Source organism: Salmo trutta, chromosome 28, assembly GCF_901001165.1.
Source record: "Salmo trutta chromosome 28, fSalTru1.1, whole genome shotgun sequence".
NCBI classification, from domain to species: Eukaryota; Metazoa; Chordata; class Actinopteri; order Salmoniformes; family Salmonidae; genus Salmo; species Salmo trutta.
The window spans coordinates 452,998-470,439 of record NC_042984.1 but is presented as its reverse complement, the minus strand read 5'-3'; the positions used below and the strand labels follow the sequence as shown (position 1 = coordinate 470,439).

Sequence of the window (17,442 nt, the reverse complement as noted above, 5' to 3'; positions counted from 1 at the left end):
ATCTGTTGGGACGGTATGCAAATTGGAGTGGGTCTAGGGTTTCTGGGATGATGGTTCCCGGGATAAAGCACTTCATGTCTACCAGGTCCAGTGTGGCTCAGTTGGTAGAGCATGGTGTTTGCAACGCCAGGGTTGTGGGTTTGATTCCCACGGGGGACCAGTACGGAAAGAAATGTATGAAATGTATGCATTCACTACTGTAAGTCGCTCTGGATAAGAGCGTCTGCTAAATGACTAAAATGTCAAATGTAAATGTAACAATGTGAGCGCTACAGGGCGTTAGTCATTTAGGCAGGTTACCTTCGCTTCCTTGGGCACAGGGACTATGGCGGTCTGCTCGAAACATGTAGGTATTACAGATTCGGTCAGGGAGAGATTGAACATGAAAATTTCAGTGAAGACACTTGCCAGTTGGTCCATTCATGCTAGGAGTACACGTCTGGCCCAGTGGCCCTGCGAATGTTGTCCTGTTTATAGGTCTTGCTCACATCAGCTACGGAGAGTGTGATCACACAGACAGCTGGTGCTCTCATGCGTGCTTCAGTGTTGCTTGCCTTGAAGCGAGCATAAAAGGCATTTAGCCAAATCTGATTCCAAGACCTCCTGAGAGAAATGTGTCCTACATTTTCTATAGCATTTTACCGCAAGAAATGTTTAATTCTGCACGAGTTAATATTACGGCTATTTGAGAGGTTATAGAACCATAGTCAGTGTCCAGATTTCAGTTTAACCCATCTGAACAGCAGGCTACAGTTCCCTTGACATGCCATACACCCACACACACTCTCTCTGTTTGAAGTCCCTATCTTGTGACTGTCTAATTTGTACAGCGCCTCACAATCATCCCACGGAACATTCACTGTTATCATCCTCTTTAACCACTTCACTAAATCTTCCCCAAACATTACTGTTCTGGCCTTCCCTTCTCTTTATTTTCAACTCTCCGTTTCACAGCTTTTCTCTTATTGAATTAAACTCTGACGTTGTCCTTTTTGCCTCAGTGATCAACATTTTGTGCCCATTTCAAAAAGCTTTTGGCGATTGGCGTTTAGGCTATTTGGCTCGTAAAGTTAGGCCCTAAATCTTAGGCTTGAGCACTAATGCTAGCCAGAAATGATGAAAGAAAAACCTCAATGTAGCCTATAGATATAAATTGCACAAGAATAATACATTTATTTATTTTTTAAGTATTGTTTTGTATTCATTAAACCCGCCTGTGTGTGTGTGTGTGTGTGAGTGTGTGTGTGTTAGTGTGTGTGTTAGTGTGTGTGTTAGTGTGTGAGTGTGTGTGTGTGTGTGTGTGTGTGTGTGTGAGTGTGTGAGCGTGTGTGTGTGTAGGTGTGTGTAGGTGTGTGTAGGTGTGTGTGTGTAGGTGTGTGTAGGTGTGTGTGTGTGTGTGTGTGTGTGTGTGAGTGTGTGTGTGTGTGTGTGTGTGTGTGTGTGAGTGTGTGTGAGTGTGTGTGTGAATACATACAGTCCTCTCCAGAGTGTCCTATAACAGGAACAGGATGCGGCCCCTCTCCCAGAGAGTTGACAGCCTGGACCTTCATCTCATAACCAGAGAACGCTCTGGTTCTGTTCACCAGGTAGGGAGGACGTGGAACATGGCTATGGCTCCAGTGTTGCTCCTGAATCTGTCGCCATGACACCTTATACTGGAACCCCGACCCGTTGTACAAACGACGGTCAATCTCCTACACACACACACACACACACACACACGCAAGCAAGTTATACAGACGTAAGTCCATTTTTGACACACACACACAGACAGACAGACAGACAGACAGACAGACAGACAGACAGACAGACAGACAGACAGACAGACAGACAGACAGGAACCAGAGCGTGTTGTGTACCTCCCACATGATGACCAGTGTTCCTGGTTCTGTAGACTCACTACGCACATTTCGGGGGTAACTTTCAGGAACTAGAGAGAGAGGGGGGGAGAGAGAGAGTTATAAACACAACAGACTCTAATGTAATCAGAGAGAGAGAGTTATAAACACAACAGACTCTAATGTAATCAGAGAGAGAGAGTGTTATAAACACAACAGACTCTAATGTAATCAGAGAGAGAGAGTTATAAACACAACAGACTCTAATGTAATCAGAGAGAGTTATAAACACAACAGACTCTAATGTAATCAGAGAGAGTTATAAACACAACAGACTCTAATGTAATCAGAGAGAGAGAGTTATAAACACAACAGACTCTAATGTAATCAGAGAGAGTTATAAACACAACAGACTAATGTAATCAGAGAGAGAGAGAGTTATTAAAACAACAGACTCTAATGTAATCAGAGAGAGAGAGTTATAAACACAACAGACTCTAATGTAATCAGAGAGAGTTATAAACACAACAGACTCTAATGTAATCAGAGAGAGAGAGTTATAAACACAACAGACTCTAATGTAATCAGAGAGAGAGAGAGTTATAAACACAACAGACTCTAATGTAATCAGAGAGAGAGAGAGTTATTAAAACAACAGACTCTAATGTAATCAGAGAGAGAGAGTTATAAACACAACAGACTCTAATGTAATCAGAGAGAGTTATAAACACAACAGACTCTAATGTAATCAGAGAGAGAGAGTTATAAACACAACATACTCTAATGTAATCAGAGAGAGTTATAAACACAACAGACTCTAATGTAATCAGAGAGAGAGAGTTATAAACACAACAGACTCTAATGTAATCAGAGAGAGAGAGTTATAAACACAACAGACTCTAATGTAATCAGAGAGAGAGGGTGTTATAAACACAACAGACTCTAATGTAATCAGAGAGAGTTATAAACACAACAGACTCTAATGTAATCAGAGAGAGAGAGTTATAAACACAACAGACTCTAATGTAATCAGAGAGAAAGTTATAAACACAACAGACTCTAATGTAATCAGAGAGAGTTATAAACACAACAGACTCTAATGTAATCAGAGAGAGTTATAAACACAACAGACTCTAATGTAATCAGAGAGAGTTATAAACACAACAGACTCTAATGTAATCAGAGAGAGAGAGTTATAAACACAACAGACTAATGTAATCAGAGAGAGAGAGTTATAAACACAACAGACTAATGTAATCAGAGAGAGAGAGTTATAAACACAACAGACTCTAATGTAATCAGAGAGAGAGAGTTATTAAAACAACAGACTCTAATGTAATCAGAGAGAAAGAGTTATAAACACAACAGACTCTAATGTAATCAGAGAGAAAGAGTTATAAACACAACAGACTCTAATGTAATCAGAGAGAGTTATAAACACAACAGACTCTAATGTAATCAGAGAGAGTTATAAACACAACAGACTCTAATGTAATCAGAGAGAGAGAGTTATAAACACAACAGACTAATGTAATCAGAGAGAGAGAGTTATAAACACAACAGACTAATGTAATCAGAGAGAGAGAGTTATAAACACAACAGACTCTAATGTAATCAGAGATAGAGAGAGTTATTAAAACAACAGACTCTAATGTAATCAGAGAGAGAGAGTTATAAACACAACAGACTCTAATGTAATCAGAGAGAGTTATAAACACAACAGACTCTAATGTAATCAGAGAGAGAGAGTGTTATAAACACATCAGACTCTAATGTAATCAGAGAGAGAGAGTTATAAACACAACAGACTCTAATGTAATCAGAGAGAGTTATAAACACAACAGACTCTAATGTAATCAGAGAGAGAGAGTTATAAACACAACAGACTCTAATGTAATCAGAGAGAGAGAGTTATAAACACAACAGACTCTAATGTAATCAGAGAGAGAGAGTTATAAACACAACAGACTCTAATGTAATCAGAGAGAGAGAGTTATAAACACAACAGACTCTAATGTAATCAGAGAGAGAGAGAGTTATTAAAACAACAGACTCTAATGTAATCAGAGAGAGAGAGTTATAAACACAACAGACTCTAATGTAATCAGAGAGAGTTATAAACACAACAGACTCTAATGTAATCAGAGAGAGAGAGTTATAAACACAACAGACTCTAATGTAATCAGAGAGAGAGAGTTATAAACACAACAGACTCTAATGTAATCAGAGAGAGTTATAAACACAACAGACTCTAATGTAATCAGAGAGAGAGAGTTATAAACACAACAGACTCTAATGTAATCAGAGAGAGAGAGTTATAAACACAACAGACTCTAATGTAATCAGAGAGAGAGAGTGTTATAAACACAACAGACTCTAATGTAATCAGAGAGAGTTATAAACACAACAGACTCTAATGTAATCAGAGAGCGAGTTATAAACACAACAGACTCTAATGTAATCAGAGAGAGTTACAAACACAACAGACTCTAATGTAATCAGAGAGAGTTATAAACACAACAGACTCTAATGTAATCAGAGAGAGTTATAAACACAACAGACTCTAAAGTAATCAGAGAGAGAGAGTTATAAACACAACAGACTAATGTAATCAGAGAGAGAGAGTTATAAACACAACAGACTCTAATGTAATCAGAGAGAGTTATAAACACAACAGACTCTAATGTAATCAGAGAGAGAGAGTTATAAACACAACAGACTCTAATGTAATCAGAGAGAGAGAGTTATAAACACAACAGACTCTAATGTAATCAGAGAGAGTTATAAACACAACAGACTCTAATGTAATCAGAGAGAGAGAGTTATAAACACAACAGACTCTAATGTAATCAGAGAGAGTTATAAACACAACAGACTAATGTAATCAGAGAGTTATAAACACAACAGACTCTAATGTAATCAGAGAGAGTTATAAACACAACAGACTCTAATGTAATCAGAGAGAGAGAGTTATAAACACAACAGACTCTAATGTAATCAGAGAGAGAGAGAGTTATAAACACAACAGACTCTAATGTAATCAGAAAGAGAGAGTTATAAACACAACAGACTCTAATGTAATCAGAGAGAGTTATAAACACAACAGACTCTAATGTAATCAGAGAGAGAGAGTTATAAACACAACAGACTCTAATGTAATCAGAGAGAGAGAGTTATAAACACAACAGACTCTAATGTAATCAGAGAGAGAGAGTGTTATAAACACAACAGACTCTAATGTAATCAGAGAGAGTTATAAACACAACAGACTCTAATGTAATCAGAGAGAGAGAGTTATAAACACAACAGACTCTAATGTAATCAGAGAGAAAGTTATAAACACAACAGACTCTAATGTAATCAGAGAGAGTTATAAACACAACAGACTCTAATGTAATCAGAGGGAGTTATAAACACAACAGACTCTAATGTAATCAGAGAGAGTTATAAACACAACAGACTCTAATGTAATCAGAGAGAGAGAGTTATAAACACAACAGACTAATGTAATCAGAGAGAGAGAGTTATAAACACAACAGACTAATGTAATCAGAGAGAGAGAGTTATAAACACAACAGACTCTAATGTAATCAGAGAGAGAGAGAGTTATTAAAACAACAGACTCTAATGTAATCAGAGAGAAAGAGTTATAAACACAACAGACTCTAATGTAATCAGAGAGAGTTATAACCACAACAGACTCTAATGTAATCAGACAGAGTTATAAACACAACAGACTCTAATGTAATCAGAGAGAGTTATAAACACAACAGACTCTAATGTAATCAGAGAGAGAGAGTTATAAACACAACAGACTAATGTAATCAGAGAGAGAGAGTTATAAACACAACAGACTAATGTAATCAGAGAGAGAGAGTTATAAACACAACAGACTCTAATGTAATCAGAGAGAGAGAGAGTTATTAAAACAACAGACTCTAATGTAATCAGAGAGAGAGAGTTATAAACACAACAGACTCTAATGTAATCAGAGAGAGTTATAAACACAACAGACTCTAATGTAATCAGAGAGAGAGAGTTATAAACACAACAGACTCTAATGTAATCAGAGAGAGAGAGTTATAATCACAACAGACTCTAATGTAATCAGAGAGAGTTATAAACACAACAGACTCTAATGTAATCAGAGAGAGAGAGTTATAAACACAACAAACTCTAATGTAATTAGAGAGAGAGAGTTATAAACACAACAGACTCTAATGTAATCAGAGAGAGAGAGTTATAAACACAACAGACTCTAATGTAATCAGAGAGAGAGAGAGTTATTAAAACAACAGACTCTAATGTAATCAGAGAGAGAGAGTTATAAACACAACAGACTCTAATGTAATCAGAGAGAGTTATAAACACAACAGACTCTAATGTAATCAGAGAGAGAGAGTTATAAACACAACAGACTCTAATGTAATCAGAGAGAGAGAGTTATAAACACAACAGACTCTAATGTAATCAGAGAGAGTTATAAACACAACAGACTCTAATGTAATCAGAGAGAGAGAGTTATAAACACAACAGACTCTAATGTAATCAGAGAGAGAGAGTTATAAACACAACAGACTCTAATGTAATCAGAGAGAGAGAGTGTTATAAACACAACAGACTCTAATGTAATCAGAGAGAGTTATAAACACAACAGACTCTAATGTAATCAGAGAGCGAGTTATAAACACAACAGACTCTAATGTAATCAGAGAGAGTTATAAACACAACAGACTCTAATGTAATCAGAGAGAGTTATAAACACAACAGACTCTAATGTAATCAGAGAGAGTTATAAACACAACAGACTCTAAAGTAATCAGAGAGAGAGAGTTATAAACACAACAGACTAATGTAATCAGAGAGAGAGAGTTATAAACACAACAGACTCTAATGTAATCAGAGAGAGTTATAAACACAACAGACTCTAATGTAATCAGAGAGAGAGAGTTATAAACACAACAGACTCTAATGTAATCAGAGAGAGAGAGTTATAAACACAACAGACTCTAATGTAATCAGAGAGAGTTATAAACACAACAGACTCTAATGTAATCAGAGAGAGAGAGTTATAAACACAACAGACTCTAATGTAATCAGAGAGAGTTATAAACACAACAGACTAATGTAATCAGAGAGTTATAAACACAACAGACTCTAATGTAATCAGAGAGAGTTATAAACACAACAGACTCTAATGTAATCAGAGAGAGAGAGTTATAAACACAACAGACTCTAATGTAATCAGAGAGAGAGAGAGTTATAAACACAACAGACTCTAATGTAATCAGAAAGAGAGAGTTATAAACACAACAGACTCTAATGTAATCAGAGAGAGTTATAAACACAACAGACTCTAATGTAATCAGAGAGAGAGAGTTATAAACACAACAGACTCTAATGTAATCAGAGAGAGAGAGTTATAAACACAACAGACTCTAATGTAATCAGAGAGAGAGAGTGTTATAAACACAACAGACTCTAATGTAATCAGAGAGAGTTATAAACACAACAGACTCTAATGTAATCAGAGAGAGAGAGTTATAAACACAACAGACTCTAATGTAATCAGAGAGAAAGTTATAAACACAACAGACTCTAATGTAATCAGAGAGAGTTATAAACACAACAGACTCTAATGTAATCAGAGGGAGTTATAAACACAACAGACTCTAATGTAATCAGAGAGAGTTATAAACACAACAGACTCTAATGTAATCAGAGAGAGAGAGTTATAAACACAACAGACTAATGTAATCAGAGAGAGAGAGTTATAAACACAACAGACTAATGTAATCAGAGAGAGAGAGTTATAAACACAACAGACTCTAATGTAATCAGAGAGAGAGAGAGTTATTAAAACAACAGACTCTAATGTAATCAGAGAGAAAGAGTTATAAACACAACAGACTCTAATGTAATCAGAGAGAGTTATAACCACAACAGACTCTAATGTAATCAGACAGAGTTATAAACACAACAGACTCTAATGTAATCAGAGAGAGTTATAAACACAACAGACTCTAATGTAATCAGAGAGAGAGAGTTATAAACACAACAGACTAATGTAATCAGAGAGAGAGAGTTATAAACACAACAGACTAATGTAATCAGAGAGAGAGAGTTATAAACACAACAGACTCTAATGTAATCAGAGAGAGAGAGAGTTATTAAAACAACAGACTCTAATGTAATCAGAGAGAGAGAGTTATAAACACAACAGACTCTAATGTAATCAGAGAGAGTTATAAACACAACAGACTCTAATGTAATCAGAGAGAGAGAGTTATAAACACAACAGACTCTAATGTAATCAGAGAGAGAGAGTTATAATCACAACAGACTCTAATGTAATCAGAGAGAGTTATAAACACAACAGACTCTAATGTAATCAGAGAGAGAGAGTTATAAACACAACAAACTCTAATGTAATCAGAGAGAGAGAGTTATAAACACAACAGACTCTAATGTAATCAGAGAGAGAGAGTTATAAACACAACAGACTCTAATGTAATCAGAGAGAGAGAGAGTTATTAAAACAACAGACTCTAATGTAATCAGAGAGAGAGAGTTATAAACACAACAGACTCTAATGTAATCAGAGAGAGTTATAAACACAACAGACTCTAATGTAATCAGAGAGAGAGAGTTATAAACACAACAGACTCTAATGTAATCAGAGAGAGAGAGTTATAAACACAACAGACTCTAATGTAATCAGAGAGAGTTATAAACACAACAGACTCTAATGTAATCAGAGAGAGAGAGTTATAAACACAACAGACTCTAATGTAATCAGAGAGAGAGAGTTATAAACACAACAGACTCTAATGTAATCAGAGAGAGAGAGTGTTATAAACACAACAGACTATAATGTAATCAGAGAGAGTTATAAACACAACAGACTCTAATGTAATCAGAGAGAGAGAGTTATAAACACAACAGACTCTAATGTAATCAGAGAGAGAGTTATAAACACAACAGACTCTAATGTAATCAGAGAGAGTTATAAACACAACAGACTCTAATGTAATCAGAGAGAGTTATAAACACAACAGACTCTAATGTAATCAGAGAGAGTTATAAACACAACAGACTCTAAAGTAATCAGAGAGAGAGAGTTATAAACACAACAGACTAATGTAATCAGAGAGAGAGAGTTATAAACACAACAGACTAATGTAATCAGAGAGAGAGAGTTATAAACACAACAGACTCTAATGTAATCAGAGAGAGAGAGAGTTATTAAAACAACAGACTCTAATGTAATCAGAGAGAGAGAGTTATAAACACAACAGACTCTAATGTAATCAGAGAGAGTTATAAACACAACAGACTCTAATGTAATCAGAGAGAGAGAGTTATAAACACAACAGACTCTAATGTAATCAGAGAGAGAGAGTTATAAACACAACAGACTCTAATGTAATCAGAGAGAGTTATAAACACAACAGACTAATGTAATCAGAGAGTTATAAACACAACAGACTCTAATGTAATCAGAGAGAGTTATAAACACAACAGACTCTAATGTAATCAGAGAGAGAGAGTTATAAACACAACAGACTCTAATGTAATCAGAGAGAGAGAGTTATAAACACAACAGACTCTAATGTAATCAGAGAGAGAGAGTTATAAACACAACAGACTCTAATGTAATCAGAGAGAGTTATAAACACAACAGACTCTAATGTAATCAGAGAGAGAGAGTTATAAACACAACAGACTCTCATGTAATCAGAGAGAGAGAGTTATAAACACAACAGACTCTAATGTAATCAGAGAGAGTTATAAACACAACAGACTCTAATGTAATCAGAGAGAGAGAGTTATAAACACAACAGACTCTAATGTAATCAGAGAGAGAGAGTTATAAACACAACAGACTTTAATGTAATCAGAGAGAGAGAGTTATAAACACAACAGACTCTAATGTAATCAGAGAGAGTTATAAACACAACAGACTCTAATGTAATCAGAGAGAGAGAGTTAGAACAACAGCCTATAATGTAATCAGAGAGAGAGAGAGTTATAACACCAACTGAAGTAACCCGCCTCAGCCAATGTGGAACAGATTTGCTATTTTTTTACACTTTAGAACCGGAACCCACATCAGAAGCTAGCCAGCTAATTAGTTACTAACTGGTAGTCAGCCTTGCCGGTTCCCCTCTCTCCACTGGGATTCTCTGCCTGTAACCCTATTACAGGGGCTGAGTCACTGGCTTACTGGTGCTCTTCCATGCCGTCCATGGGGGGGTGCGTCACTTGAGTGGGTTGAGTCACTGACGTGGTCTTCCTGTCTGGGTTGGCGCCCCCCCCTTGGGTTGTGCCGTGGCGGAGATCTTTGTGGGCTATACTCGGCCTTGTCTTAGGACGGTAAGTTGGTGGTTGGAGATATCCCTCTAGTGGTGTGGGGGCTGTGCTTTGGCAAAGTGGGTGGGGTTATATCCTGCCTGTTTGGCCCTGTCCGGGGGTATCATCGGATGGGGCCACAGTGTCTTCTGATCCCTCCTGTCACAGCCTCCAGAATTTATGCTGCAGTAGTTTATGTGTCGGGGGGCTAGGGTCAGTCTGTTACATCTGGAGTATTTCTCTTGTCTTATCCGGTGTCCTGTGTGAATTTAAATATGCTCTCTCTAATTCTCTCTTTCTCTCTTTCTTTCTTTCTCTCGGAGGACCTGAGCCCTAGGACCATGCCTCAGGACTACCTGGCATGATGACTCCTTGCTGTCCCCAGTCCACCTGGCCGTGCTGCTGCTCCAGTTTCAACTGTTCTGCCTGCGGCTATGGAACCCTGACCTGTTCACCGGACGTGCTTGTTGCACCCTCGACAACTACTACGATTATTATTATTTGACCATGCTGGTCATTTATGAACATTTTAACATCTTGACCATGTTCTGTTATAATATCCACCCGGCACAGCCAGAAGAGGACTGGCCACCCCTCATAGCCTGGTTCCTCTCTAGGTTTCTTCCTAGGTTTTTGGCCTTTCTAGGGAGTTTTTCCTAGGGAGTTTTTCCTAGCCACCGTGCTTCTTTCACATGCATTGCTTGCTGTTTGGGGTTTTAGGCTGGGTTTCTGTAGAGCACTTTGAGATATCAGCTGATGTACAAAGGGCAATATAAATCAAATTGATTTGATTTGATTTAGATAGCCACTGCTAGCGGTCCTCACCGTTAACTCGGACATCAGCCAGTCTCAGCTCGGTCAATAACTGCCAGTCTGGACAGCGCGATATCAACCCAGAGCATATTGGACTGCTTTTTTCTCTACCACATCTCCGGATTCCTACCGCAAGCTCTGAACCTTTACACCGGATCATCGCAGCTAGCTAGCTGCTATCCGAGTGGCTACTCCTGGCTAACATCTCTGTTCTGAAGCAAGCACCAGTTAGCCTGGAGCTAGCCTCGAGCTAGGCCCATCTCCCGGCAAGCTGAAGAGGTCCTGCCAATTATTGGGCTACAATACCCATTTTGCTAAATGGCCTGGGCCCCTTTTACTGGTGACACGGAGCCCCGCCGATCCATCACGACTGGATTACCGACGTAACTGCACAAGGAGGCTCCGCAAGAGGAGGCTCCGCACGAGGAGGCTAAAACAGACTTCTTCCGTTGTGACGTCCTTTAAAGGCCCTTCTGCTAGCTTGCTAGCCCCGGCCCGCTAGCTGTCTGAATCGCTGTGTCTCTAGACAGCCTACTCACTGGACCCGACCCCTATGATCACTCGGCTACGCATGCCTCTCCCTAATGTCAATATGCCTTGTCCATTACTGTTTTGATTAGTAATTATTGCCTTATTTCACTGTAGAGCCTCTAGCCCTGCTCAATACGCCGTAGCTAACCCTTTAGTTCCACCTACCACACATGCAGTGACCTCACCTTGTTTAAATGATGTTTCTAGAGACAATATCTCTCTCATTGTCACTCAATGCATAGGTTTACCTCCACTGTATTCACATCCTACCATACCTTTGTCTGTAAATTATGCCTTGAATCTATTCTACCGTGCCCAGAAACCTGCTACTTTTACTCTCTGTTCCGAACGTACTAGACGACCAGTTCTTATAGCCTTTAGCCGTACCCTTATCCTACTCCTCCTCTGTTCCTCTTGTGATATAGAGGTGAATACAGGCCCTGCAGTGCCTAGCTCCACTCCTATTCCCCGGGTGCTCTCATTTGTTGACTTCTGTAACCGTAAAAGCCTTGGTTTCATGCATGTTAACATTAGAAGCCTCCTCCCTAAGTTTGTTTTATTCACTGCTTTAGCACACTCTGCCAACCCGGATGTCCTAGCTGTGTCTGAATCCTGGCTTTGGAAGACCACAAAAAACCCTGAAATTTCCATCCCTAACTATAACATTTTCCGACAAGATAGAACTGCCAAAGGGGGCGGAGTTGCAATCTACTGCAGAGATAGCCTGCAAAGTTCTGTCTTACTATCCAGGTCTGTGCCCAAACAATTTGAGCTTCTACTTTTAAAAATCCTCCTTTCCACAAACAAGTCTCTCAGCGTTGCAGCTTGCTATAGACCACCTTCTGTCCCCAGCTGTGTTCTGGACACCATATGTGAATTGATTGCCCCCCCATCTTTCTTCAGAGTTCGTACTGTTAGGTGACCTAAACTGGGATATGTTTAGCATCCCGGCCATCCTACAATCTAAGCTCTCACACAAATTATCAATGAACCTACCAGGTACAAACCCAAATACGTAAACACGGGCACCCTCATAGATATCATCCTAACCAACCTGCCCTCCAAATACACCTCTGCTGTCTTCAACCTGGATATCAGCTAACACTGCCTCATTGCCTGCGTCCGTAATGGGTCCGCGGTCAAACGACCACCCCTCATCACTGTCAAACGCTCACTAAAACATTTCAGCGAGCAGGCCTTTCTAATCGACTTGGCCCGGGTATCCAGGAAGGATATTGACCTCATTCCGTCAGTAGAGGATGCCTGGTTATTCTTTAAAAGTCCATTCCTCACCATCTTAAATAAGCATGCCCCATTCAAAAAATGTTGAACCAGGAACAGATATAGCCCTTGGTTCACTCCAGAAATGACTGCCCTTGACCAGCACAAAAACATCCTGTGGTGTACTGCATTAGCATCGAATAGCCCCCGTGATATGAAACTTTTCAGGGAAGTTAGGAACCAATATACACAGTCAGTTAGGAAAGCTAAGGCTAGCTTTTTCAAACAGAAATGTTCATCCTGTATCACAAACTCTAAAAAGTTCTGTGACACTGTAAAGTCCATGAAGAATAAGAGCACTCCTCCCAGCTGCCCACTGCACTGAGGCTAGGAAACACTGTCACCACCGATAAATCCACGATAATTGAGAATTTCAGCCCTGCACCCCCCACAGCAACTTGCCCAAGCCTCCCCATTTCTCCTTCACCCAAATCCAGATAGCTGATGTTCTGAAAGAGCTGCAAAAACTGGATACCTACAAATCAGCCGGGCTAGACAATCTGGACCCTCTCTTTCTAAAATTATCCGCCGAAATTGTTGCAACCCCTATTTCTAACCTCTTCAACCTCTCTTTCATATCGTCTGAGATCCCCAAAACTTGGAAAGCTGCCTCAGTCATCCCCCTTTCAAAGGGGGAGACACTCGACCCAAACTGTTATAGACCTATTTCCATCCTACCCTGCCTTTCAAAGGTCTTCAAAAGCCAAGTTAACGAACAGGTCACCGACCATTTCGAATTCCACCATACCTTCTGCGCTATGCAATCTGGTTCCAGAGCTGGTCATGGGTGCACCTCAGCCACGCCCAAGGTCCTAAACGATATCATAACCGCCATCGATAAGAGACAATACTGTGCAGCTGTTTTCATCGACCTGGCCAAGGCTTTCGACTCTGTCAATCACCACATTCTTATCGGCAGACTCAGGAGCCTTGGTTTCTGAAATGACTGTCTTGCCTGTGGTTCACCAACTACTTCTCAGACAGAGTTCAGTGTGTTAAATCATATGGCCTGATGTCCGGACCTCTTGCAGTCTCTATGGGGGTGCCACAGGGTTCAATTGTCGGGGTGACTCTTTTCTCTGTATACATCAATTATGTCGCTCTTGCTGCTGGTGACTCTCTGATCCACCTCTACGCAGACGACACCATTCTGTATACTTCTGGCCCTTCTTTGGACACTGTGTTAACTAACCTCCAGACGAGCTTCAATGCCATACAACTCTCCTTCCGTGGCCTCCAACTGCTCTTAAATGCAAGTAAAACTAAATGCATGCTCTTCAACCGATCGCTGCCCACAGCTGCCCGCCCATTCAGCATCACTACTCTGGACGGTTCTGACTTAGAATATGTGCACAACTACAAATACCTAGGTGTCTGGTTAGACTGTAAACTCTCCTTCCAGACTCATATTAAACATCTCCAATCCAAAATTAAATCTAGAATCAGCTTTCTATTTCGCAACAAAGCATCCTTCACTCACGCTGCCAAACATACCCTCGTAAAACTGACTATCCTACCAATCCTCGACTTCGGTGATGTAATTTACAAAAAAAATAAGTATTTTTATTTCACCTTTATTTAACCAGGTAGGCAAGTTGAGAACACGTTCTCATTTACAATTGCAACCTGGCCAAGATAAAGCAAAGCAGTTTGACACATACCCAACAGCCATACCCATAGCCATACCCATAGCATCCACATTGACTCTATACCGGAACCCCCTGTACATAGCCTCCACATTGACTCTGTACCGGTACCCCCTGCATATAGCCTCCACATTGACTCTGTACCGGTACCCCCTGTATATAGCCTCCACATTGACTCTGTACTGGTACCCCCTGTATATAGCCTCCACATTGACTCTGTACCGGTACCCCCTGTATATAGCCTCCACATTGACACTGTACCGGTACCCCCTGTATATAGCCTCCACATTGACTCTGTACTAGTACCCCCTGTATATAGCCTCCACATTGACTCTGTACCGATACCCCCTGTATATAGCCTCCACATTGACTCTGTACCAGTACCCCCTGTATATAGCCTCCACATTGACTCTGTACCGGTACCCCCTGTATATAGCCTCCACATTGACTCTGTACCGGTACCCCCTGTATATAGCCCCCACATTAACTCTGTACCGGTACCCCCTGTATATAGCCTCCACACTGACTCTGTACCGGTACCCCCTGTATATAGCCTCCACATTGACTCTGTACCGGTACCCCCTGTATATAGCCTCCACATTGACTCTGTACCGGTACCCCCTGTATAGCCTCCACATTGACTCTGTACCAGTACCGCCTGTATATAGCCTCCACATTGACTCTGTACCGGTACCCCCTGTATATAGCCTCCACATTGACTCTGTACCGTAACACCCTGTATATAGCCTCCACATTGACTCTGTACCGGTACCCCCTGTATATAGACTCCACATTGACTGTGTACCGGTACCCCCTGTATATAGCCTCCACATTGACTGTGTACCGTAACACCCTGTATATAGCCTCCACATTGACTGTGTACCGTAACACCCTGTATATAGCCTCCACATTGACTGTGTACCGTAACACCCTGTATATAGCCTCCACATTGACTCTGTACCGTAATACCCTGTAAATAGCCTTGTTATTGTTATTCTATTGTGTTATTTTATTGTTTACTTTAGTTTATTTAGTAAATATTTTCTTAACTCCTTTTTTCTAAAAACTGCATTGTTAGGTAAGGGCTTGTAAGTCAGCATTTCACTGTAAGGTCTAAACCTGTTGTATTCAGCATTTCACTGTAAGGTCTAAACCTGTTGTATTCGCCGCATTTGACAAATACAATTTGATTTGACTGGCGTCTCTGCGTGTGTGTGTGTGTGTGTGTGTGTGTGTGTGTGTGTGTGTGTCAGACCTGCGGGTTGGGTGCTGTAGGCCCCAGAGATTTCTGATGGGTCGCTTCTCCCCAATCTGTTGATCCCGCTGACCCGGAAGCGGTAGGTGGAGTACGGGAGGAGGCGTAACTCCAACTGATTGACGTCTCCATTCACACGGTGTGACTTCCACTTCCCCTCAGAATGCTTCTCTTCCTCCACCTCCACCACAAACTCTACAGAGAAATAAATAGTCAAATGGATATGTGTGTTTACAGGAACAATTCAGTCAATTCAGGAAGTCACCTGAATTCCAAACACATAAACATTGAGCTGACTAGATGTTTTTATCCAGTGTGACTGACAGCCTTTAATACTTTTATCCAGTGTGACTGACAGTCTTTAATACTTGTATCCAGTGTGACTGACAGTCTTTAATATTTTATCTAGTGTGACTGACAGTCTTTAATGTTTTTATCCAGTGTGATGGACAGTCTTTAATGTTTTTATCCAGTGTGACTGACAGTCTTTAATATTTTATCCAGTGTGACTGACAGTCTTTAATACTTGTATCCAGTGTGACTGACAGTCTTTAATATTTTATCCAGTGTGACTGACAGTCTTTAATGTTTTTATCCAGTGTGACTGACAGTCTTTAATACATTTATCCAGTGTGACTGACAGTCTTTAATATTTTATCCAGTGTTACTGACAGTCTTTAATGCTTTTATCCAGTGTGACTGACAGTCTTTAATACATTTATCCAGTGTGACTGACAGTCTTTAATATTTTATCCAGTGTGACTGACAGTCTTTAATGTTTTTATCCAGTGTGACTGACAGTCTTTAATATTTTTATCCAGTGTTACTGACAGTCTTTAATGCTTTTATCCAGTGTGACTGACAGTCTTTAATACATTTATCCAGTGTGACTGACAGTCTTTAATGTTTTTATCCAGTGTGACTGACAGTCTTTAATGTTTTTATCCAGTGTGACTGACAGTCTTTAATATTTTATCCAGTGTGACTGACAGTCTTTAATATTTTATCCAGTGTGACTGACAGTTTTTAATATTTTAACCAGTGTGGCTGACAGTCTTTAAAATGTTATCCAGTGTGACTGACAGTCTTTAATATTTTTATCCAGTGTGACTGACAGTCTTTAATACATTTATCCAGTGTGACTGACAGTCTTTAATATTTTTATCCAGTGTGACTGACAGTCTTTAATGTTTTTATCCAGTGTGACTGACAGTCTTTAATGTTTTTATCCAGTGTGACTGACAGTCTTTAATACATTTATCCAGTGTGACTGACAGGAATACAGATGCATAGTAAATATGTATAGTAAAGTCCATGTGTGTGTGTGTGTGTGTGTGTGTGTGTGTGTGTGTGTGTATGTGTGTGTGTGTGTGTGTGTACCTGTGGTGGGGCAGTTGTGTCTGTGTCTGTGTGTGTGTGTGTCTGTGTGTTTGTGTGTGTGTGTGTGTGTGTGTGCGCGCGCGTGTGTGTGTGTGTGTGTGTGTGTACCTGTGGTGTGTGTGTACCTGTGGTGTGTGTGTGTGTGTACCTGTGGTGGGGGAGTTGTGTCTGTGTGTGTGTATACCTGTGGTGGGGGAGTTGTGTGTATTTCCAGGTGTCCAGCTGAGAGTCACGTTGTGGTCCTGCTCTTCAGACAGAGACAGAAACACTGGAGGGCTGGGACGGGCTGCAGGAGAGAGAGGTTAGAAAGCACACACACACACACACACACACACACACACACACA

At 40.2% G+C, this 17,442-nt stretch overlaps 1 protein-coding gene across 1 annotated transcript in view; it reads right to left on the bottom strand.

The window, feature by feature from the left end:
• Window positions 1-425: 425 nt before the first annotated feature.
• LOC115166440 (neural cell adhesion molecule L1) overlaps window positions 426-17,442 on the bottom strand; it is a 110,396-nt gene continuing 93,379 nt past the window's right edge. Inside the window, exons 16-20 of the mRNA XM_029720338.1 lie at window positions 17,281-17,382; window positions 15,717-15,911; window positions 1,860-1,930; window positions 1,445-1,694; window positions 426-493 (exon numbers count right to left, since the gene is read on the bottom strand). Coding sequence (XP_029576198.1) covers window positions 426-493; window positions 1,445-1,694; window positions 1,860-1,930; window positions 15,717-15,911; window positions 17,281-17,382 — 686 coding nt within the window. The remainder of the gene's footprint in view (window positions 494-1,444; window positions 1,695-1,859; window positions 1,931-15,716; window positions 15,912-17,280; window positions 17,383-17,442) is intronic.